Genomic DNA, 23796 nt, shown 5'->3' with positions numbered 1-23796 from the left:
AGGAAGATAAATGGTAAATAAAAGTGAAAATAAAGAATAATGGGGTATCATTAATTTAGACAGGGTAGTCAGAGAAGTACTTGTTGATACTTGAGCAGAGACCTGACTGAAGTGAGATAACCAAGTGGTATCTAGGGGAAGGGCTTTCCAGGCAGAGGGAACAGCAAGCGCAAAGGTCCAGTGTAGGTAATGTATCACAAACACGAACAAGAAGTCTCCTGCAGCTGCAGCAAAGTAAGGGAGGGACAGTGGTCACAGAAGAGGTCAGGAGGTGACTAAAGTCTGGGTCATGTAGGCCACTGCAATGATTTTAGTTTTTATTGATTGAGATAGGAAAGCATTAGATTCTGAAGAGTAGGTATTTAAAAGGAGCTCCCAGGCTACCATGAGAACTGACTGCAGGGGACCAAGGGTGGAAGCAGGGAGACCAGTTGTAGTAGTGAAGATGGTAAAAAGTGGCTGGATATATTCTGGAGATAATCTGTAGAATTTGCTAATGGATGGGACTGGGGGTGTAGGATGGAGTTGCCATTTACTGAGACAGGAAGGCTGTAGGAGGAACAGATTTGAACAGAAAATCAGAAGTTTGATTCTGAACATAGTAAGTTTGTTTGAGATGCCCATTACTTCTTAACCAAATCATGATATATTTTAATGAAAAGGGGGTGCTACTAATGATTAAGCCAGGATAATAGGCATGAATCAGGACTGACCTGGGAAGACTGGATTATAAAGACTGGACCTTATCTTTAGGCATCCAAGTCAAGGGGCTGTTGAAAAAGTGAATCTGCAGGTCAGGTATGGTAATATAAAGCTATCAGTGTACAGGAGGGATTTAAGGTAACAAGCTCACTTAGACAGTGAAGGGAGATGGTGGAGAGAGAAAAGGATTGGATACTGCTCTCACGGCACTGAACCCTTCTCCCTGCACTGATCTGTTTATATGTATGTCTCCCTTACTAGTCCATGAGTTTCTGGAGGACAGAGGCTTTCTGAGACTCAACTTTTTTTTTTTTTTTAAATTAAAGTATAGTTAATTTATATTATATTGGTTTCAAGTGTACAACATAGTGATTTAATATTTTTTTAGATTATACTCCATTTTAAGTTACTATAAAATAATGGCTATATTTCCCTGTGCTGTACAATATATCCTTGGTGCTTATTTATTTTATATAGCAGTCTGCATCTCTTAATCTCATACCCCATCTTACCCTTCCCCACACCCCTTCCCACCTATAACCACTAGTTTGTTCTCTATAACTGAGTCTGTTTGTTTTGTTGTATTCATTTGTTTTATTTTTTATATTCCACATATAAGTGATAACATACAGTGTTTGTCTTTCTCTGACTTATTTCACTAAACATAATACCCTGTATGTTCATCCACGTTGTTACAAAAGGCAAAATTTTCATTCTTTTTATGGCTGAGTAATATTCCACCATTTATATACCACATCTTCTCCATCCATCCTTCTGTTTATGAACAGTTATGTTGCTTCCATATCTTTGCTATTATAAATAGTGCTGTTCTGTACATTGGAGTGGATGTATCTTTTTGAATTAGTGTTTTCATTTTCTTTGGATATATGCCCAGGAGTGGAACTGCTGGATCATACAGCACCTCTATATTCTCAGAGCCTAAAAGAGGACCTGGAGCACAGTAGGCACTTAGTTTATGTCTGCTGGGTGAATGATGCAATCAGGTACAGCTCAGAGGAGTAGAAGAACATTTATAAGAGGTAATATGCCCAGCCACAGAATCCAATTTTACACTCATCATTCTGAAGTTTTATCTGAGAAGTATACAGATCTACTGAAGAAATATTACCTCTCTGAGGCCCTGTCAGAAAGTGCTACTGAACTTGCTGTACTATATTTACTCCCTAGTGACATCCTGATTCTATCTTTCTAGGTAACATTTCCATTCATCTGGTCTGAACTAACCAGTCTGTTCCCTAAAACCCCTTGTTTTGGGACAAGCAGGGAAGGTTAATGTACCACTCTGAAGGTTGGTTCACTTAATTAAATATGGTAACAGATCACTTATCTGACACTATCCCTGGACCTCTCCTGTGTAAATAATAGGCACAGAACAAAAGAAAATAGAGACATCCCAGAGCAGGAGCAATAACCAAAAAAGCCAAAATGAGTGAAAAGATAAGAAGATGAAACATGATTTTTTTTTGTTCACCAGCCATGAGAAAGAAGTGGCTACAAAAATCAAAAAAGTTTAGAAGGTGATGCAAGAAGAGAGAAAAAAGGAAAAAACAAAGCAGAAGAAAGAGGAAAGGGAGTGAAGGCTAGCAGAAGTGGCAGTAAGGATGAGAAGCAGTGATAGGAGCAAGAAGGCCCCGAGGAGAAGAAATAGCTGAGAGGAAAGAGAGATGAAAATTCCATTAGGTCAATCAGAAAGCTAAGAGACACAAGGTACACAGCCCTTCAAGCCTTAGCAGTCCCTAAGTACTGCAGTGTAACTGATCCCGACCAAGGAGCAAGGTTAAATTATGTTGTTCTCCTTTCTAACCATTCAGTCAACATTTATTGAAACCAACATGGTGCTGGGCAAGATATATATATATATGTGTGTGTGTGTGTGTGTATATATATACATATATGTGTATATATATATATATGTATATATATTATAACTCTTAAAACATTTATCAAAAAAGTTAAAGTTAAAAAGTAGAGACTTAGGATACTAACTTGCCATTATCTAGAAATCTGACCTTTTTACAATTACTCTGTTGGACACATGAAAAGTTAATGAAGCTCCATATGCATAAAAACTGGCCACCAATTTAACACAAATAAAAAAGTAAACATATGATCCAGCTATATAAATAACCAGTCCAACTCTTTCCCAACCAAAATTTAAACACAGCCATCCATCCAGGAAGCTTGAAACAATGTGTAGACTCACCATCTGTGGCAGCAATAGTAAACTCATCACCACAGGAGACTCTGATCACTTGCTTTCCACCTAGGGGTCCCCCCAACAGGTTGATTCCTAGACGCTTCTTATAATTCCCAACGCCCAGCTGTCCACACTTGTTGCAGCCAAAGGTCAGCAGCCGACCTCGCTCTGAGACAAAGGGAAAAGTAACCAGGCACCAATGGGTCATGGAATAAAGGGAAAATGCAACCAATGCAGAGTCCCATGGACTAGCCTCTGGTTGTTAAGAGTATACAAATATAAAGCCATCCACATGATCCTGGACCTAGGGCAGCTAGGTATCTAGATCAAGGACCAGTTAGATCCAGGAAGTGACTCAATATTATATATTCTATTTTAAATGTGGAAAATGGTTACTATCTATCTTAGGAAACTTATAGATGTGGCATTCTCAGTAAAGGATGTATTGATTATGCATTTACAATGATTACCAACAAAACATTTATTTGAATGCCCAAGTTGTTAATCAGACAATACTGCTTGATGGGGGGAAATCAGGAAAATGTATATATAGTTAAGAAGAGCTAATACTTGATAGAATAAAAGAGCCTGAAATACTAAGGTCTGCGTACACAGTTGTAAATCAACTCACCATCAATGGCAGCAGTGTGAGTCTTGCCTGGGGCAATTGTACGGATCTTGTAAAAGGATAACTGTTTGGCCAAGGTAAAGGAGGTTGTGTAGGGAACTTCATGGTACGCCTGAAACAAGGTAAAACACAAAGCAGACTCATGAGGTAAAAAATGGAGGAGAAACAGGCCGAAAATGTTGTCATGATGACCAAAAGGCCTTCGAACAAATCACATTACTAAGAAGGTGCCAGGTAGCTTTTCATCTCCAACAGAATACAAGAAGAAATAAGCTCAATATATAATCAGAGAATTTAATTAGTATGAGGCAGAGCTTTCTGACAACGAAAGTTTTAGATTCCTAAACTAGGGTATGCAAAACATGGACTCTCCATTCCTGAAGGCATCTATATTAGAATAGAATCGACATTTGTCTTGGTTACACGTAACAAAAGCAGGGCAAGGAATTAAAATCTTGGACTCTCTCCAGCCCATAAAGCAACCAGTTTACTGTGATCTAATTTGACCTACAGTGTTCTCAAGTTGTTAAAACCCACATTCCCTTTAGATAAGCATAAAAATAAATCTTCTCATGTGAGTTTAAAATTTCACAACAAATCAATGTTATAACAAAACTCAAATTCAAGTAGTAGTGCTAATTCTAAATTTGCGTTTTCAAACTACACAGACACCCTCCCTAGACTTGCTCCAAATTTGTACTCTCCCTTTTCAGAATCACTACTTTGGAGATTGCTTTAAAATTCTTATCTTTTCCATTGAGTCAGCAAGCTTTTGTCTCTTAATTTCTTTAGACAATGACAAAAACTCATCATATTAACACAAAGAGGAGACTAGGACTTACCAGTGGTGACTTTTATGACATCCTTGAAGGAGGTGAGTGATACTTACATTTAATAAGCTGGTATAGAATCAGTGATTTCTCAGCAATAAATCTAAACTTTCCAAGGAGGTGATACATTAAAAAATGTTTCTTTTCATGTTAATTTTCCTATACCTATTTCAGTGATAAGGTAAGAATCTGAATTCTATCCCTTGATTGTAATCACTTTATTAAGGTTTAATAAACTATACAATATTGTACAGCTTGACACATTTTTCTGTAGGTATATAAATGTAAAACTACCACCCAGATCAAGATATAAACCATTCCCATCACCCTAGGATCCCTCTCACCCCTTGTTAATACCTACGCCCCTCCTCCCAGAAGTAACCATGATTTTGACTTCTGTCATCATAAGTTAATCTTGCCTGTTCTTAAACTTCATATAATGGGCATCATATAATATGTACTCTTGTGGCTGGCTTCTTTTGCTGAACAAGTCTGTGAGATACTCATTTTATTCTTAAATCACATTCCACAGTCACAAATCAGCATTCCCAAAGAAATTCCAACCTAGAGAAATTCTGACAATGTATTCAGGACACCAAAGGGGATACTCACTTCATGGTTGATGATTCCAGACATGCACTGATTAAGACCCAGTTTGTTGAATTCATTGAGTCCACAGGCCAGCACTTTGCCTGACTGGGTCAGTAGAAATGTCCCATCACAGCCACATTGGACTGCGATGATGATCAAGGCCTTGGGAACATCCACCTGTAAGAAAAATAAATCCCCAAACATAACTTGTATTAGGAAAAAAACCTCTCAAATTCTTTCAAAAGTGACATCTTGCATTTAGCAGAATGACTATAGGGAAGTAAAGGTTGCACTATTCTCTTCAGAACTGCCCAGCAGCTTAGAGGCTACTGTTTTAACAAGGAGGTCTAGTTTTTTAATAAAGTAAAAGGCGGCAATTCCAGATCAGCTAAACAGACAGCTCCTGTCAAAGTTTGTTTTAGCAATAGGTTCTAGTTAGGAAGACTTCTCAGAAAACACTGGGAAAGGAGAAGCCTCAGTCTATTGCTGACTTTGTCCTCTGAGGTGGAATGCCCATGACAGTTATAGAAGAAACTCAGTAGCCCTGTGGGGTCCCAGTTTGCTCATATTATAAGTGAGATGGCTGAGTACTGAGGTAGCAGGCAAGACTTCTGAACACTCACATCACTCTGCAGCTAACTAGATAGGGCTGGAGAATGGTGGGGAACATGATGGATGTCTGTGAAATGTGAAAACTCAAACTTCAAGTCTTCTACTATAGTCTCTTTCAGGAAGAGAAGCAGCTGTGAATCCTATTGAGTGAGAATGGTCCAACAAATATGTAAGTTAATTTTTAAAATGTAAGTAAACATTGTTAATACTGAATGGTATAGTCAATTATAGTTAACCTTCCAGTTGGTGAGCCTGTGTCCCAGGGTGGATGTGACAGAGATGTGACCATGCTCTTCCTCAGCTGGTCCTGTGCCAGCTCTTACCACGCCAGCCCTTGCAGTGCTAAGAGTAATTACATTTTATGTTTCACCCAGCATGACCCCTAAACACAAACAACTATTTCATCTGGTGTCCAACTGTGGAAATGGGGGTGGGAGTGTGGCATAATGGCTGTGCTGGGTTAAGGAATAGTATATTGCTTTCCAATATCTTCCCAAGGAATTTTCCAGAGTGTGTTTAGCTTGATGTGACTTTTTCACCGTACATGCTGATTTTACTGCTCATCCCAGTGTAAGATGTGACCCCAGAATGCCCACAGCAGCTATATATTCTTTTTCAACTTTCTATGATTTAGTCAGATGACAAAACCACATAGTGCTAAATTAGGAATCTTGGATTATCAGTCTTCCAGACAGGAAATATTGCAGGAGTAACATCTTGATATGAGGAGTCAGGGAAAGAGGACACACTACTGGAGTCTGTGTGACATAGGCTTTAGGAAGAAGCTGCCTCTGATTTTACCTTTTGTGGTGTATAATAATCCTCTTCTGAATCCAAACCCAGTCGTCCTGAGATAGACATAAGAAAGAAAATCATTAATGCAAGGGCCTCCTTCCCAAGGAAAATGTTCTATAAGATTCTCTTCTACTGAATTAACGCTTCTCAAGTAGAGGATGCATGATGTGTTACAGGCACACAAGCCTAAAGTCAGGCTGTGTGCCTGGGAAATAGTGGACAGAAGCAAGGCTACACCTACCATATTCACCACAGCCCCAAGAGTAAACTTCTTTGTTTCGTGTCAAAACCACCACGTGATTATCTCCACAGGAGACCTGCTCCACTGGATTGTTCAGGAAGAAGTTCAGCTGCATGGGTTCTAATACTTCAGGGCCAGCAACCTTGTCTACCCCCATGCAGCCATAATAGTCAGATCCAAAGGCATAGAGCTGACCTTCATCTGTGAAAAGAAGGAAAGCACAACCCATCAAAGGAATGACTTATTTTGTCTAATTAGAGAGCTGGGTAGGGCTGGAATGAGGATGACCTCAGCCAATGATTTCACATGAGATCATATCAGAGAAATCCTGCACAAGTCTAGAGTTGTATTTGGGGGGCACGTGTACTGTTACAATAACAGTTTAAAAAAATAGTAGTAGGATTATCATGTTAAAAAGGCTTAAACTTATATCAGGGCTATCTCTATTTTATAGAGAAAAAGAGAAGCACCAAGGAATCATCAAGTAAGTAATGGCAATACCAAAACTAAATTTTAGCTCCTGATTCCTGATTTAGTATTATCCACACCTCACTAAGGTAATGGTTATTTTATGCCCTCCAACAAGAACATACCATATATTTCTCCTAATCCTACCTCTTCTCTGTTATCCACCTGCCTTCTCCTTGCTCACCACTCCCCTAATACTACAGCAAGTTGGGCATGTTTTTAAAAATTCTTTTTCCTTTTTTTCTAAATTGAAGTATAGTCAGTTTATAATGTTTTGTCAATTTCTGATGTACAGCATAATGTTTCAGTCATATATATACATACATATATTTTCATATTCTTTTTCATTATAGGTTATGACAAGATATTGAATATGGTTCCTTGTGCTATACAGAAGAAACTTGTTGTTTATCTATTTTATATATAGTAGTTAGTATCTACAAATCTCGAACTCCCAATTTATTCCTTCCCACCCCATTCCCCCCCCCCCAGTAACCACAAGTTTCTTTTCTGTGTCTGTGCATCTGTTTCTATTTTATAATTACATTCGTCTTTTTTTTTTTTTTAAGATTCTACATATAAGTGATTATCATATGGTATTTTTCTTTCTCTTTCTGGCTTACTTCACTTAGAATGATGATCTCCAGGTCCATCCATGTTGCTGAAAATGGCATTATTTTATTCTTTTTTATGGCTGTGTAGTATTCCATTGCATAAATATACCACTTCTTTATCCAGTCATCTGTTGATGGACAATTAGGTTGTTTCCATGTCTTGGCTATTGTAAATAATACTGTGCTGAACACTGGAGCGCATGTATCTTTTCCAGTTCCCTCCAGATACAGGGCATGCTGTTATTAACGTGCTTTGCTGATTGTCTTTGGTTCTCTGGATGCTTTCTTTGTTATAAAATCCCAACTAAAACTGCACAGAATTAGGTATAATACTCCACATTAAATGCACCTGGATGCTTTCTGCTGATGCCTTACCTGTCACACAGACAGTGAAATCATCGCCACATGACACCTGACGGATAGCTTTGCCTTGCAACTTTTCCACGTGCTTTGGCTGTCGGTAGGAGGCTTTGTCTCCGTGGCCCAGCTGACCATGGAGTTTAGTACCCCCTTGCATGTTCTGTGAAATAAATAGGTCTTGTGAAATTTTAACTTTTCATGCCAAAACTAACCTTTAATATCACTACTTATTAAGAAAAATAGTAGGAAAAAATCAGCTGGAAATTTAGAAATGAAATTTTAAAAAGGGGGATGAAACCTTTTAATGTAGGTAGTAAAAAACCCCTGCCAATAGGTAAAGATTTTTAAAGTATCCCAGATTGATATCCATCATGTCTTAAAAGGACACATTCCCAATTTTGTCTTTCTCCTTCAAGTCTAAGGTGAATTGTCTATTTAATTATGAGTGATGGTGAAAAGATTCTTTATATTGTCTAATTTGATTGTTTTCTATAGGACTACGGCCTCTTGAAAATCCTTATAAAATTTTTACAAATTTTGGTCACAATTTCCTTGAAATATGGAATAGTTATAAGGAATCTGGCTATATCAAAGAGGCTGCTATAAAGCATTGAGAATAGTTCTAAATGATTTTTCAACAGTTTTACAGAGATAGGTAATTTTTCCCATTCAATAACTCAACTGTAAGTCCTTATATAAATGTTTTTTAAGGCATTAATATCACTCCACCTCTAAAAGCTAGTTCTTTAAGGGAAAGAATTTTAGGAAATAACAGCAAGTTAACACTCTAAAACAGAGACCAAAAATGAGTGATTACTCATTTTTTCTTTCAATCAATCAATCAATAGTTGAGTGTCTACTCTGTCACACACTGGGGATAAAGCCTGTCCTGACAGAGAAGTTATCCAACACTACTGGAAAAAATGAGCTCGCTCAGGAAGAGGAGGAAGAGGAGGAAGAGCAGGAAGAACCGAGGGCCTAAGACAAGGTTGAGTAAAGGAAAAGCAGCCTGAAATTAGCCTGAGAACGCACAGCCAGAGACAGGAGGAAAGCCAACAGAATATGGTCTTATGGAAATCAAGGGAAGACAAAGCTTCAAGAAGGAAGGAGTAGCCAACTATGGCAAATATGACAGGAGGTCAAGCAAGAACTAAAGTGTACATGTCTGTTTTATTTCACAATTTAGGTCATTCTGTCAAGAGTAGTTCAATCCAGTGGCAGAAATGGAAGCTGTACTGTAGGTGAATGAGGAACAAGTGGCAGATAAAACAGAGATCAAATACAGGCAATTTGTTCCAGGTGAGAGGGTGGAATCTAGAGGGGAACAAAGGAAAATTCTACTCCAGATATACCATCTCAGTCACTGATGGAGGTTGCAGGATTTTCCTGACATGGTACACGGCTTTATTTGTTTACAAAGCTATTTCACAGATATGAGTTACTCTGAAATGCATGGTAATAGAACAGAGTTATTAAGCAACTTTCTGAAATCACCCAGCCTGTAGGTGAGAGCCTTTTTTCTCTCTCCTTCATTCATTCATTCATTCAAAAAACATTTACAAGTGACCTAACATGTACCAGGCATTGGAAATGGATCAGTGAACTGAACAAAATCCCTGCTCTCAGAAGAGCTTACATTCCATCATCCCATGCTGACACTTCTGCAGCACATGATCAACCAACAAAACACTTAAGACATCGTGGGCCCAGTAAACAAATGAGGCTCACATCACTGCTCTAAAGTATGTAGCTTCACTTACCACCCAGGTGTACAGCTCCTTCTCCACTGTGACCACAGCAAAGTGGGTATTCCCTGCACACACCTGCCGGGCACTACAGCCACTCTTGATGACATCCAGTTTCTGGGGAGTGGATTTCCCACCACCCCAAACATAGACTTCACTGGTTCGGGATGTTACCACAGCAATGGGTGCTTCAGTCACAGTGCTTGACCTGCCAACAACCCCCAGAAAAAAGGCACATTTAATATAAAAATTATATCAAAGAAAAATGCTTCCAGTCTGTTCCCTGAAAAGAACTGCAAATTATGGTATGAGAAAGTATGTTCTTTCTCGACAACTTATTTCAACCCTCTATCATAGCAGGCTTTGCAATCCCTGCCTCGGGGTTTCATCACAGCCCAGCCAGATCAGATTCCAGTCTGATCCACAACACCTACGCTTTTCAACTTTTTAACATTCATCACTGTAATGATGTCCACTTTAGCATGAGAGTGAAATTATAGCTTGCTTTTTCTCCAAAATGACTATCTGACATTTAAGCAGATGTTGGCTTCTGAAAGGATACCAAAGGCTACTTACTGGGATCAAACAGTGTTCAGACCCAAGAAAGACAGACCCCTTGGTGGTAATTTAAGACATGCTATTTTTCAAGAATCTCCTGAGCATTACCTTGGTCTTTTTGTAGGTGCATTAAGCAGTGTGACTTTTTCCTCCATCTCTCTACCAAAAGAAAAGCAAAGATACATGAGAGAAATAACAGACTCCTATATTGCACAAATGTCTCTTTAATATCTTTCACAGGTTTAATCTTCTATAAACTATAATGCCTTCTACAACGTTAAAATACTTTTAGGAAAGTACTTCAATACAACTCAAACACTTATATAGGTCTGGCATTAGACAATTTGTCAAATACAAGGGGGCCATTTGTTTTCTATCTCTGAGAAATGTTCCAGGCTGAGACAAAGAGCCTTGAGAACTCTGATGTACATTTTAGGAAACTCCTGACATCTCCATCTAGTCTGCCCACTGACTCCCTAAACTCAGCATCTCTAAAGCTCAGCTCATTATCCTTCTCCTATTCTTTCGACTCTCCTAACTCTACAACTGGAACCCCCATTCTCCCAGTGAAGTAGGCTTAAAACTTCAGTCTTCTTAGACTTAGCTGTCTCCCTTTCCTCAACACTCAAATTCTAGAGATTCCACTTATACAATGCCCTTTGTACTCGCCTCTCCTAATCGGTCTCATCATAGTTCCAATCCACTTTAACCAGTCCTGTACTGATTTAACACTGATATTAGTATTGCTAAATAACTCTTCCTAAGGCATGCCTCTCATCACATGAACAGCCCTCCCATAAACATCCAGTACTTCTGTACTAGCCCTTAATTAAGTACAAATTCCTTCCCCTGACATTCAAGATTCTCTACCTCCCTTTCCAGTCTTCTTTCCCTCTATTTACTCCCATGTTCCAACCCAGGGCTCTCATTCTGCCTCAATCAATTATAGCTGAATACCTGGGGTGGCACTTAAGCGCCAGTATTTTTGGAAGTTCCTGGGTTATTGCTATTTAGAGTGCCAGATCTAAAACCACTAATCTAGCCAAACAGAACTTAGTGCTTCCTGAGTATTTCCACAATTTCCTGTGTCTATGCTTTATCTGGAAAGCTCTTTATCTTATGTTTTTCCATCAAAGAACAAAGTTCTAACAAAGTACTGCTTGTAAGTCTCTATCTCAATAAAAATTGCAGTTAAAAATTATCAATGGAAATATCTAAATAAGAGATTTAAACAGTGATTATATTATTGGAAAATAAGCCAGATAAAAAATTTAAATATGCTTAACCAGCTCTAAAGGGTGATATTGCCTGAATATGCATAGAACATAAATGGAAGGTCATAGTGTGGTATCTGGAGTATTACACATAAATCTAGGCACTAAAACACTGGCTACAGAGCAACTGGAGAACTAGAAAAGATTAATTTAATACAAGATAAAGGTACTACTGACCAAACAGCAGATTATGGAATTAGGTATATACGGAATGCATCTAAGGCAAAATTTGAAAAAGAGCACAGTAAATGTTTGAATACTGGGAAGATATGGAAACAAAGAACTAGTAGGGGAGAAAGAAGGGTGATAAAGCAAATATAGTGTAACAGGATGAATAGAGATCAGAACATTTAAGGAGGATAAAGAATAACTCTTCCTTTGAGATAGGGTTTGAAGCCTCCTACAAAAAACGAGGAATAAAGGACCTCCTTCCTACCTCTAGAAATCTCTAACACTGAATAAATCTCAGGAAACAACCTGTCAGAAATCAATCAAGCTTGACTACAGGAAATGGGCAAAAGGTATTTGAAGACAACTCCTTCAACAGCAACCTACCATCTAAACAAATGCACTAAAAAACAAAGACCCGGTCCAAACTCACACTACTATCCACCAACTGTTGAGCACCTTGTGCCAGGCCCTGGGCTGAGCACTTTATATGCATTACCTCCTTTAATCCTCACCCTACTTTACTTTATAGAGGAGAAATCTAAGGGACAGAGATGTTAAATAACTTGACAAAGCTAACGACAGAAGTCAGATACAAACAATAGCCCTCCTCTCTTAATTTCTACAGTCCAGTGCCCCAACTCTACATTAGAATTCACAGATGGGGGTAGTGAAGTGCTCTAAGGGCTCATCGGTACAAACGCAGAACGAAGTAGGCAGGCCAAGAAGATGAAAGTCAGGAGCTACCCTCAAACAGTGAAAGCAATGTTGGTAGAAAAATAGCACCAGAGTGGCCAAGTTAGGAAACACTACCCTCTCTCTGTAGTACCCTGATCAGGCCTCTAACAGTAAACTGTCTGCGGAAGACAATGAAACGACTTCTTTGTTCTTTACCTTCTGCGTTTCCTGAGGAGGGGGCAATTCAGAAGTTCTTCTGCAGTGGGTCTCTGCTCAGGATCCTAAAAAGTACCAATGGGTTAGTTTTAATTTAAAGGAAATGGGCAAAGTGGGAACTAAAGAGACATTTTACTTCCTCTCTGAAGGCTGCAGGTTAGTTATTCCACTGTATATCACCCTTTTGTTTCAAAAAACAATTTCTTATGTCACATTCTATGCTTCATGCTTATCATCTCATTATCATCAATACTTGTACATGAATGAGATGTACCTTCCTCACTTGTTCTAACAGTAAGGGCAGTGGCTCTCAAATTTCAATATATATATAGCACATAAGAATCTCCTGGAGTGCCTGCTACAAATAAAGATCTCTGGGCTTTATCCACAGTGATTCTGATCCAATTGGTCTGGGTTAGGGCCTAGGAATCTTCATTTTCTTCTTGTAAAACTCTCCCATCCCCTGGCGATTGTAATGCCCGTGCTTTCTGGACCATCTCTGAATACTGCTGACCTAGAGCTACACTGCAAGCCAACCGTGACATTTAGAGCTAGATACATTCTGCACACTAGGAATTCTAAATTACCACTATTATTTTATAAAATCAATTTACAAAAATTAATCTTGATCATAAAAAATGGAGCACAGTTTAGATGGTAAAATCATTTCACAAATTAGTAAAGTAAGAATTTGTTGGCTGAAGCATACAAGTATCATGAATTGCCAATGCCTATTCTCCTGGGCACAGCCACAAATACATCCTACCCTGGGGAAGTGGATATGGTTTTGTGCAGGTCCATCTATGCCACAGTCCAAACACTAGGACTGGAAAGGAAAACACTGAACTGAAATCAATATGTAGGTCACACTCACCTGGTCGAGGCATGCATGGACCATCTGGATCAGCTCCAAAGAGTACTGGCTAGAATCAACTTCCATGGCCCGGATTCCTTGTACAATCTTCACACACAAGTTGAGTGGGTTCTAGGAGAAAATGATTCTTATACTGTTCTTGGTTATACAAGGATATTATAATCTACCAGTAGGGGATCTGTGGCTATTATTTAAAGAAGTGGCAATAGTTCTGAATTTGGTCTGACTTCTTTTTACAGCTATTAGTATAATCAGCAAGAAATTGTTAGAAATGCACTGCTGCTATCAGAGAGAATGAAGCCAACTGACCAACAAAGAGGTATGACTATGAATACTACTTAGCATATATTATAATTTGACCCTTCAACTGAATCCCAAGAAAAAAGAAAGTTTAGCAGTGCTTCTTGGCTTTAAGTTATCTCCTTTGCCAACTAATTTGCCTCCTACTTTATACATCCTAATAATGATTATATACCACCACCTTTACTGAGAGACTACTAAATAACATAACTTGCATACATAATGTTTTTTAACCCTTGCAAACACCACACAAGGTTATTATTATTACCTATTCAGATAGGTAAAGTGAATTGCCCAAGTCTACACAGATAGTAAAAAATGGAATCATAATTCCAACCAGTCTATCTGACAACAAAACTCATTTTCCTTCTACTATATTATTTAAGAGAATTAGATGATAGATTGGAATGAACTTCAGGACTTAGAGAAATAAACAGGTCTCATACAAGGCCAATGCATGCTGCATTATCTTACATTTGCATTTTTATACACATTTTATGTATTAGCAGAGCATCTCTGTAAGAGGAATATGTATTTTTTTCCCTTCTTATAGACAATAAAATACAAGATCAAAGAGATGAAGTGATTTGCCTAAGTTCTCACACCTGGTTTGTAGAGGATACTGGGTGTGAATCTACTTTTGCTACTCATATTGTGTTCCAAGTCTAGGAGCATCAGCACCATCTGGGAGTTTGTTAGAAATGCAGAATATCAGGCCCAGCTCCAGACATACTAAAACAGAGTCTGCATTTTAACAAGATGCCCAGGTGATTTCCTATGCATATTAAAGGTGGAGTAGCACTGCTTTACATTGGGCTTTACTTAAGAAGAAAACAGCTTAAAGGGATTTGTTGTCTATAAAATAATAACAATCTTTAGTAAGAGTCAGTGTATAATTTTTCATAAAAAAGATCAAAACACTTTAATGAGTATTATATAATTTGCTTTTAAAAAACAATATAATTGAAGCATAAGAAATGAAATGGCTTATCTAAACTGCAACATCCATCTAATAGTCAATCCTAGAGCCAGTTTTCAAATTACAGTCAACAAATTCAAGCACTGTGCTCAAACTACTTGATTACGATTATTTCAATAGGGAATTCAAGTTAGAGATAAACCTGGTCTATAGCATTTTAATAATACACTACTAAGCCAGTGCCTGAATAATGGTTGTTATTTTCACCTACAGCTGATTTCTGCCAAGAAATCAGAAGCTCAGGGATACACAAAGTTGATTCTCTCAACCAAGTCATACCATTTGCAAGGGCAATGTAGGGATAACCCATCAACTTACTGTAGCATCAAATGTTCTCTTTAGTGTAAGCAGTTCAAAAATGACACAGCCAACTGCCCAGATATCAGACTTGAAATTGTATTTTACTCCTTGGCAGAGCTCTGGAGACATGTAATATGGAGTTCCCACAAGCTGAACAACAAAGAAAACAATTAAAGAATAACCTTTTTTTTGAGGTAACTATATTAATATTTCAACAACAAATTAAATTTCTTAGGAACTATCGATAACAATTATAAAACATTCATTAGCATATCCCGAAATGGTTTTTATGAAATGATGTCACTATGGGGAGAAATCTTATTCACATCAAATCTCTTGGGCCAATTATAAAGGGACAATCTCTATAGTAAAGGCCTGTGATAATCTGGGAGACAGACAGCTCTGTGATTCCTGGATCACAGAGGCTTTAGGTATTCAAGGCATACTGAGGAATTCAGAGATAAAAACGTATTTGGTATAAGTTCACCTATGGGAAAAACCAAAAAACTGGCAGTAGGGAGATAGTAATTGAATAAAAGGTTTAAAAGTTCTAACTGAAATGTACAGTTAGTAAAACTCTATAAATGGCTCAGTTCAACATTTGTAATATTAACGCAGCTAATGAATTTCTTTCAAATTTAAAAAGATCTTCTGAGTTCTCTGAGTTCAAGAATATGTTTGGAAGAAAAAGAAATGTCCTTGAATGGAGGTTATGCCTCTCCCAAGATGAGAGACAATGAGTACCCCAGACAGCCATCTTTAAATGAACAAAGCAGTCTTTCAGGTGGCTTACATGGCAATTATACATTTTCATTATCATTCCTTCTTTGCATTTAACTAGCTAAAAAAATTAACTCTTGGTTTTATCAGATTACTCGATGAGAAAAATCCACGCAAGGACATGACTGCTTCCTCAGAAAGTCAATATGGCACCGTCGTATAAGCAGACTGAGTCCCTGAAGCAGATGCCCACTCCTGACTATCAGTATCCTTGGATGTCTCTAAACTGCCTGCAGGCAGATCTCAGTATTACCAAAAAACATCATCAGGACAAAATTAATTTTATTAACTTGCATTTCCAAGTTCTTTTAAAGACAGAGCACTGTGAAACCAGAAGAGTAATAATTGGGTTTTATAAGTCCTAAAGGATCAGATCACAGTCTTTAAATATCAACTTATGTCTACTCTTTACCAATGGTCTTTCATAGGATTGGGTGAGAAGGGAGCCCTGTGGTTCAGCCTGTATATATTAAAGATCAGATTGTTCTCTGAGCATCAGACTTTATTTGTAATATAGGGCTTATGAACCAGAAAAACTGAAAAGAAACAAAACAAGAGATGTCCAACATCCTAAACTCAAACATTAAATAAGGGATAAAGTGAAATCTACTAAAGATCTTAGGCTGGAAAAAACAGTAAAGCATTTTATTACTTTCAGAAAAGTCTCTAGTTAGTGTGGAAAAGGGCAATGAAGTCAGAGCTGTAATGCGGGCAATGACTTCTGAAAAAACACCCAAGCATGCAAATGCCTGTTAGTGAGCCCAGGAAAAAGACTCCTGAAGACTTGCTTTATAAGTATGGAGAACTTGCTAGAATATTAAGAAAAATGTGCAAGATTTAGGGGGTATGGTAATATAGCTCATGGTATAGGAAAGAAAAGAAAAAAATTAAGTCAAGGGCAACACATACTTACCGTCTCAGCCATGGAATACTCAGAATTAAGTTTCTTTGCTAGGCCATAATCTCCAAGTTTTATCAGGTTTGCTTTGGTCAGAAAAATATTTAATGTCTTTATATCTCTGGGGAAAAAAAAGATGCTGTACATTAAACCCATATACTCAACTTTTTTTAAACTCATCCTCCTTCCAGTCCAGGATTAGTACAAAATTAAAAAGAGTGTGTTACCATTGCTCAGACTGTTGTGGGATCCCAAACAATGGTCATCACTTTCTCAAACATTTTAACATTGAAAAGGGGACTTGAGGGAGTGGAGGCAGAGAATTAACTTCACTTTCCAGGAATTCACAACATAAGCATGTCCCCTAAACTACTGAAGTCATTAGGAAAAAAGTTGAGAGGGTCAGACAGAAAAAAAATAAAAAGGTGTCCTAGGTAATCATAATTCCTATAAAGTGCACTGCCTTTTTAATTACCATTATGCCTTGAATCAAGTGATATAAAGGTAACTACCACTGGGTTGGTGTCAAGTTTCAAATCTGTTAAGACATGAGAAGAGTCTGCACATCTTAGCAGCAAAATGATTAGGCTCTGTAGATCACCAAAATAAAATCACAGGCTATTTCCCTAAAGATGAATTGATCATATGTAACACAAATAAACTGTGCTGGTTCACACTCTGGCTTCCTTTATTGAAAAACATGAAAAAACCACAACAATATTCTTTGTAATTTTTGAAAAGAAAACAACAATACACAATGATAGCCACTCAACAGCTATTAAGAAACACGTTAATTGGACAAACAAACCAACAAAAAAAGAAATACTAGTATATTAACATTAATCTCTAGCAGTGGTCACTGATTCACTTAAGAAGGGTATAATGACATGGAAATGTTCTTATAATAGTTCTCTCCTATAGCTAGAAATGAATAGAAAGCTGTTTTCTGCCCTAGAGATCTGGTAAAATTGCATTATCAATTGTACAAAATGAATAGGCTATTAAATTAAATTAAAAGACCTAATTATAAAATTAAGAAACAATTCCCAATTACTATTGCTCAGAGAAAACATTTGCTGTGAATTCTAACCAATCTAATACCATTTTCATAGGGGCTTCTAGGCTTTACTGATGAATTAATGAACTCAGCTCTAAAATATTTCTTAAAGAAATGACTGAGCAGTACTTAGCTATTGAGGAGAATCTTCCTCGATCATAAACACAATTTAACTTCAGGAAGTGAAGATAACGCCCCTCATTACTCACTCTTTCCTTCCTAAATTATATCAACGGAAAAGCCTTGCCTGTTTAATCAAGAAAATAATAGTGCTGATGGGAGGTACCCAAGGTGGGGACTGGATTGGTGGAAAGGAATCCATCCCATATTCTTTCACTCATTACCTATGAAGTATTCCAGCTTTATGGATACAGCTCACTGCTGAAACAATCTGAAACAGGTACCATACCACCATCTGCAGAGAAAAAATAAATTAGGTTTGGACTGGAAACAAACAAAAAAATCCATTTAAATAAACACACACACTCGAACACACAAAACAAAGGAAGCTGCAACCAGAGGTTATGATTCAACATGATTTGACATTTCTTGCTTGTAGGTTGAGTAGGCAAAGTGGTAGGGGTAAAAAAAAAAAAAAAAAAAAAGCAGATTATCATAAAATAGTTCCAATGTCGTTATAAAATATAGTATGGTGAAGCAGACTTGTGGAAGAAAATCCAGGAAGAATGCAAAGGTATAGAAAACTGGGCATACCAGTATGCAGAGTATGCAGTAATAGAACCGGGAAAGAAAGCCCATAGAGAATCATGATGTGGAGGTAAACCGTTTAGGAAGCAGCTATAGACAGCTTCCTTGTTAGAGGTTTCCTTTCTCATGAATATCAACCAGAGTCTGGAAGGAGTCTGAACAAAAGGAAAAAAACACTCTTCATTGTTGGAAGAGTAAATACAGAACTAGAATGCAAGAATCACAACAATTCTAGCTTCCTTCCATAGAAATATGAATTACCTCTTCCTCAAACAACTTGTCCTTCTGTCGAAGGATTTTGTCATACAGGTTCCCTCCTGCAATTAAACAAGAAACATGTCTGAATGCTTAATAGAGATCAAAGCTACTAGGGTTTTAACAGGTGACACAAGAAATAAAGGATTCTGCTTGCTCTCTAAAGGAAATCCCTTCTCCCTCTTGGCTCTATACATCGGTTCAAAACTCTTCCCATGTGTCAAGGACCATATCCGAAATAGTCTATCTTCAAAGACTCCCCTCCTTAACAGAAGAAACTTAATACAAAAACAGGAAGCCTGGCATTTTTAGAAAAGATGAGAGTAAAGACCATTTTTATAGTGGCCTAATTAGCAAAATTACCTTAAAGTCTTCAAAATCAGATGATTTTCTTTTCCAGAACTCTTTTTTAAAGGACTCTGCAATATTTTAACAACTCTCTCAATGTGACTACTAGAATATCTGGGTTACATCCGTGATGCAATGTTGTATATATACAATGTGTATATATACAGGACCATATCCTCACTAACTTCTTTTTCTTTCCACTTCACACTGAAAAGGTTTCCCGAAATTTAGGGAAATTTAGACTGTTTTCAATCATTACTCCAGTTACTCTTCTCTACAGAGTAAGTCTAAATTTGCTTCTCCTTTTTATTATGAAGTAATACAGACTGCAAATGATCATGGTTCATTTTATTTTCTACCTGTAACCGTAACTTATACTGTAGTCCTAAGTTTCACAACTTCTTTCCCCCCACAATTTAGTAACTTGGAGTTTCAATAAATGTACCATTTGTTGTAATTCCTCCTAACCACAAAGGAAGTTAACAGGCTTTGCTATTTCAAAAATCTCTAATATAGTCTCATACAGTTCGGGTTGATTAGAACCAGGAACAATCATGACACACAAGAGTCTAGTAAGAACTTAGAAGTCTAGGAGCCTTCTCTTAGAGATTTAAGTGAAGAATATGCTGGGACCTCTTCAGCATGAAGCTCAAGAAAGGATTTGAGGGTTCTCTCATGTAATAAGAATAATAGCTAGTACAGTATTTATCAAAAATTTGCTACGTATCAAGTACTATGCTAGGGCCTTTACATATTCATTTAATACAACCCTAGGAGGTAACTACTACTTATCAGCGAACTCACATAAGATGAGGAAGCTGAGGCACAGAGAAGTTAAGTTGCTTGTGCAAGATTACAGAGCTAGAGTGGTGGAGCTTGGGATATGGGTTCAGGGTCTATTTTCTTAACAACTAGGCTACACTGCTATTTATAAGCAAAAGGATCCAAAGAAATCAGGGACCAGATAAACAGGGCCATGCTTTGCTATGTATCATTTTCAGTTAGTATGCTCTCTGGACCACTTCTCAACAGGACAACTTCAGCTGAAGTCAATATAAAGAAGTATCACCTGTAAGATTTCATTAAATATTCTATCAGGCAGTGCCAAACCACACTATGTCTCTAATGCCTAACTAATATTATTTCATGAGAAAAAAACCTTGAAAAATGAATGTAAAATTCAACTGAACAAATAATTTAAAGATGGAATTATAATTACAGAGAATTTGAGTATGTAGGTGAAAATCCCTGCCCTTATTTTGTAGATCACTTCAAAACTCTCCAGGGCCTGAACTATTTCTCTTAAACTCTAGAAATCCATTTAAAGTTTTTTTTTTCTTTTTTGTTTACATCACTGTATATGTATCTTCTTTTTCTCTCCCTCTCAAGGTAAATATAAGAATAAGAATGTTTTGCTGGAGGAAGTCCCACTGAACTCTACCTTACCATTACAATATTCCAGCTCAATCAGCAGGGTGGTATTGTCCATGAAGTGATTGTAGTACGCAATAATGTTGTCATGCTGCAGCAGTGCCAGAATAACGATCTCATTCAAGGCATCACGACGTTCCTTCTCAGACAATCGGGTCAAATCAACTTCCTTCCACACAACCAATGAGTCATCCTACAACACAGTAACAGAGGTATCGTGCTTTCCTCTCACAAGGCAGAGAACGAATCCACACCCGGATCTTGTAAACCTAGAAAGAAAACTTCCTAGATGGGCAGAGACCGACTCCTTTTTTTTCTCTTTAATCAAAACATGAAAAGACTTTAAAGGTTCTGCATGCAATTAAGCACCATAATTTACTGCATGACTGGGGAAGGCATTAAGGTGCTGTTACACTGTTTCTATACTTAATTTACATAATGTCAATTCCAAGTAAAATATGGGTTGGAGGTAGCTCTCAAAGATTCTATTGAGGGACATGACAGACTGCTAGTCAAGATGAGGACTGTAGTAGGGTTAGACTACTGGAGAAATAGAGAACTAGAGAGTGGTTATCTACAGATGACCAGTTTCTTGTAAAACAGAAATATTAAAATAGCCTCTAATTTTATAAATTTAGATTTCTCTAGTAATTTCATTCATCCTTTGTGGATAATAAATCAGGTCTAAGGGCTTTAAGATTACTTCCCTCACCCTGTCCCACTTTGCAATTCTGTTTCTCCTGACACTTTTATCATGTTTTCCTCTAAAACTTACCTGCAGCTCCCAGTATCCACTCCCTTTTGTATTTCTAATTCTTTTCTGATACTGCTCCCCAGCCCAGAAGCATCCCCACCCAAACAACCCTCCCTATCCTTTGGAATGGCTCTGCCAGGACTTTATAACTTTAGGGGAAGACTGATGAATCTTCTACTGTGCATTTATTTAATGCAACCATTCCCTTAATTTTCAGAGCTCATACACTGAAATATTTGTCCATTTTCATGTATATTCACATACATCTTAAACATTTCTAACAAGGCTAACCTGTTTTCCCACTGAAATATAAGCTTCTTGAGGGAGAGGGCTCCTTCTAATTAAACCTTTGGAAATTCACAGATGTAATAAACACTTGGTGTTATGGATAACACTATGCAGTTTTGGGAAGGTGTAATTAAGTTTAACTTAAAACAACCTCAGTAATCAAGTTCAACGTGATAATAATGGAAAGGGATGGACAAGGAGACGTGAAACTCCATTCTAACTTAGGATTGGCTTCTAATTGAAATGGGCAAGTCACTTGAAATTACTTAGTTTCTATAACTACAAAACAGGAATACCAATGGTCATGTCCCCCGTTTCATATTTTGAGTACAAAGAAGAAAACAGAATACTAGCAATAACTGTAACAGTATACATTAATCTTGCAACCACCTCTCTCCTCCATCCTTTAGTCTTAAAAGTATGCTAGCTTGGAACACACACCAGAATTGCAGATGGATCACTGATCGATGAATCATCTTCAGCAACCCCAGCAAGTCCTCATTGATGCTGAACTATTCTAAAGCTAGAGTTTTAAATTTTTTGTGATCAAACCAAGCTTATGGTTAGCTTTTGGAAGTAGAGTCACCACTACAGGTTTTTTTTTTAGTATACATTGCGAACTTGGGGGTCAGTAATCCATGAATCTCTTCAAAGGATGTGTATATATGCAATAGTGGATTGGGGAGAGATAGGTTTACATTAGATTCTCAAAGGAGCACTTACCCTCCTAAAGTTAAGAACTAACGGCTTAGAATATACCAAAAAAAGTACTTCCCACGCATAAACGCTGCTGGTTAAACACTGATGAAGAAACCAACACACGAAAACCTTCCAAATGATCTTCAAGAAAAATCTCCAACTGAGTGTTCATAACTGAACTTAAAAGATCCGGCAGTCAGTGGTTGCCACGGATGTAGGAATTTTGAAGTTATCCCCTCCTCTCCACTCTGACCTTGGAGAGCTGCACAGCATGAGAGGAAGGAAGTTTTGACAATACCTTACATTCGTATACCGCTTTAATTTATAGTTTGCAAAGTACCTTCGTTCGATTCTCAAAATAACCTTATAAAATAAGAGATTACTTATAAGATATGTAGTTACCACTAACTACAATTTACAGACGGGGCAACTAAGGCTCGGAGAAGGTTCAATGACTCGCTCAGTCCGCCAGGTTAAACAGAAAACCACCCATTAGTACAACCAGTGAGCTAACGAACTCCTAGGGTAGCAGAGTTGGACGAGTGGTGGAGACCCCAGATGGATACCCTGCGGGCGCCCTAACACTAACTGAGGATGAGGCGCGAGAAGAATCAGGCCGCGCAGGAGGGGCGGGGTGGCCGGAGCCGGGGGCCGCTACCTCTGTGCGGCGGTACAGCGTGGCCTCCCCGAAGGCGCCGCGGCCCAGAACGCGGATGGGGATGTAGTGCAGCTCCTCCTGCTCCGCTACGCCGCCGCCGGCTCGCGGCCCTGGACTGGCGCTGGGCCCCGGGCCCGAGTCCCCGCCACCCCCGGACTCGCTCCCAAAGTCCGAGTTGAGGGAATCGCAGTGTCGCTCGTACTCGCCCAGTACCGACATGGCTGCGACCGCGGGACCGGCCTGCGGGTCCCCGGCGGCACTGCGCCCCTCCCGCCTCAGACGCCGGCCCAAGGTTCCGTCAGCCCCGCCACCCCGCGAGGCTCCATGGTGGCTCCTTCCCCCCCCCCCGACCCGGAAGCAGTCTTGGGAGCTTCCGGCCCGGCGGGGTTTCCTCCGCCTGCGTAGGTCGGCTAGCTTAGCCTCGGGGCAAGACTTCCTTCCCTCCTGGCCCGCGGGGAAGGCGAGGCCTGGGGCGTGGTTGGCGGCGCCTGGTGATGACTGCGTGGAGCCGAAGGGCTCCGGCAGGGCCAAGGGAGTCACTGACATGCCTGCAGATTCCCCACCACAACCTCCCTGGCCAGGTACCCAGACGGCTTTGAGGTCCAGAGGTCGTCCAGTCTCATCTTGGCGCCAGGCCTATCTCAAGGGCAGTGACTGGGGAATCGAAGTCTGTAATACCTATATCGGAGATGTTATAGTAAAGATATTATACTAAGCAGGAATATTAGCCCCGTCATCTCAGTCCGTGGGTTCAGTTATTTCTTCCAGA

At 38.7% G+C, this 23796-nt stretch overlaps 1 protein-coding gene and 1 long non-coding RNA gene across 3 annotated transcripts in view; one reads left to right on the top strand and one right to left on the bottom strand.

Annotated features, from left to right (window-relative positions):
- Positions 1–23387, bottom strand: part of NEK9 (NIMA related kinase 9) — a 34068-nt gene extending 10681 nt beyond the window's left edge. For both annotated transcript variants that reach the window (XR_006727914.2, XM_010963027.3), the window contains exons 1-16: positions 23028–23387; positions 20644–20821; positions 18856–18911; positions 18231–18301; positions 16845–16950; positions 15170–15301; positions 13573–13683; positions 12699–12763; positions 10471–10521; positions 9820–10012; positions 8075–8219; positions 6618–6818; positions 6383–6429; positions 4991–5146; positions 3552–3660; positions 2927–3088 (exon numbers count right to left, since the gene is read on the bottom strand). Coding sequence is in view for 1 of the 2 variants with exons in the window: in XM_010963027.3 (XP_010961329.2) it covers positions 2927–3088; positions 3552–3660; positions 4991–5146; positions 6383–6429; positions 6618–6818; positions 8075–8219; positions 9820–10012; positions 10471–10521; positions 12699–12763; positions 13573–13683; positions 15170–15301; positions 16845–16950; positions 18231–18301; positions 18856–18911; positions 20644–20821; positions 23028–23246 (2002 nt within the window). In the remaining variant the exon portion in view is untranslated. The remainder of the gene's footprint in view (positions 1–2926; positions 3089–3551; positions 3661–4990; positions 5147–6382; positions 6430–6617; positions 6819–8074; positions 8220–9819; positions 10013–10470; positions 10522–12698; positions 12764–13572; positions 13684–15169; positions 15302–16844; positions 16951–18230; positions 18302–18855; positions 18912–20643; positions 20822–23027) is intronic.
- LOC123619349 (uncharacterized) lies at positions 4266–13882 on the top strand. Its single transcript, XR_006727926.2, has 3 exons — positions 4266–4422; positions 5691–5750; positions 13812–13882. It is a non-coding gene; the product is annotated as an uncharacterized LOC123619349 (long non-coding RNA).
- Positions 23388–23796: the final 409 nt, after the last annotated feature.

This window comes from Camelus bactrianus, chromosome 6 (assembly GCF_048773025.1).
Source record: "Camelus bactrianus isolate YW-2024 breed Bactrian camel chromosome 6, ASM4877302v1, whole genome shotgun sequence".
NCBI lineage: Eukaryota > Metazoa > Chordata > Mammalia > Artiodactyla > Camelidae > Camelus > Camelus bactrianus.
Note: the sequence above shows the minus strand (reverse complement) of the source record. Positions and strands in the feature narration are given on the sequence as shown.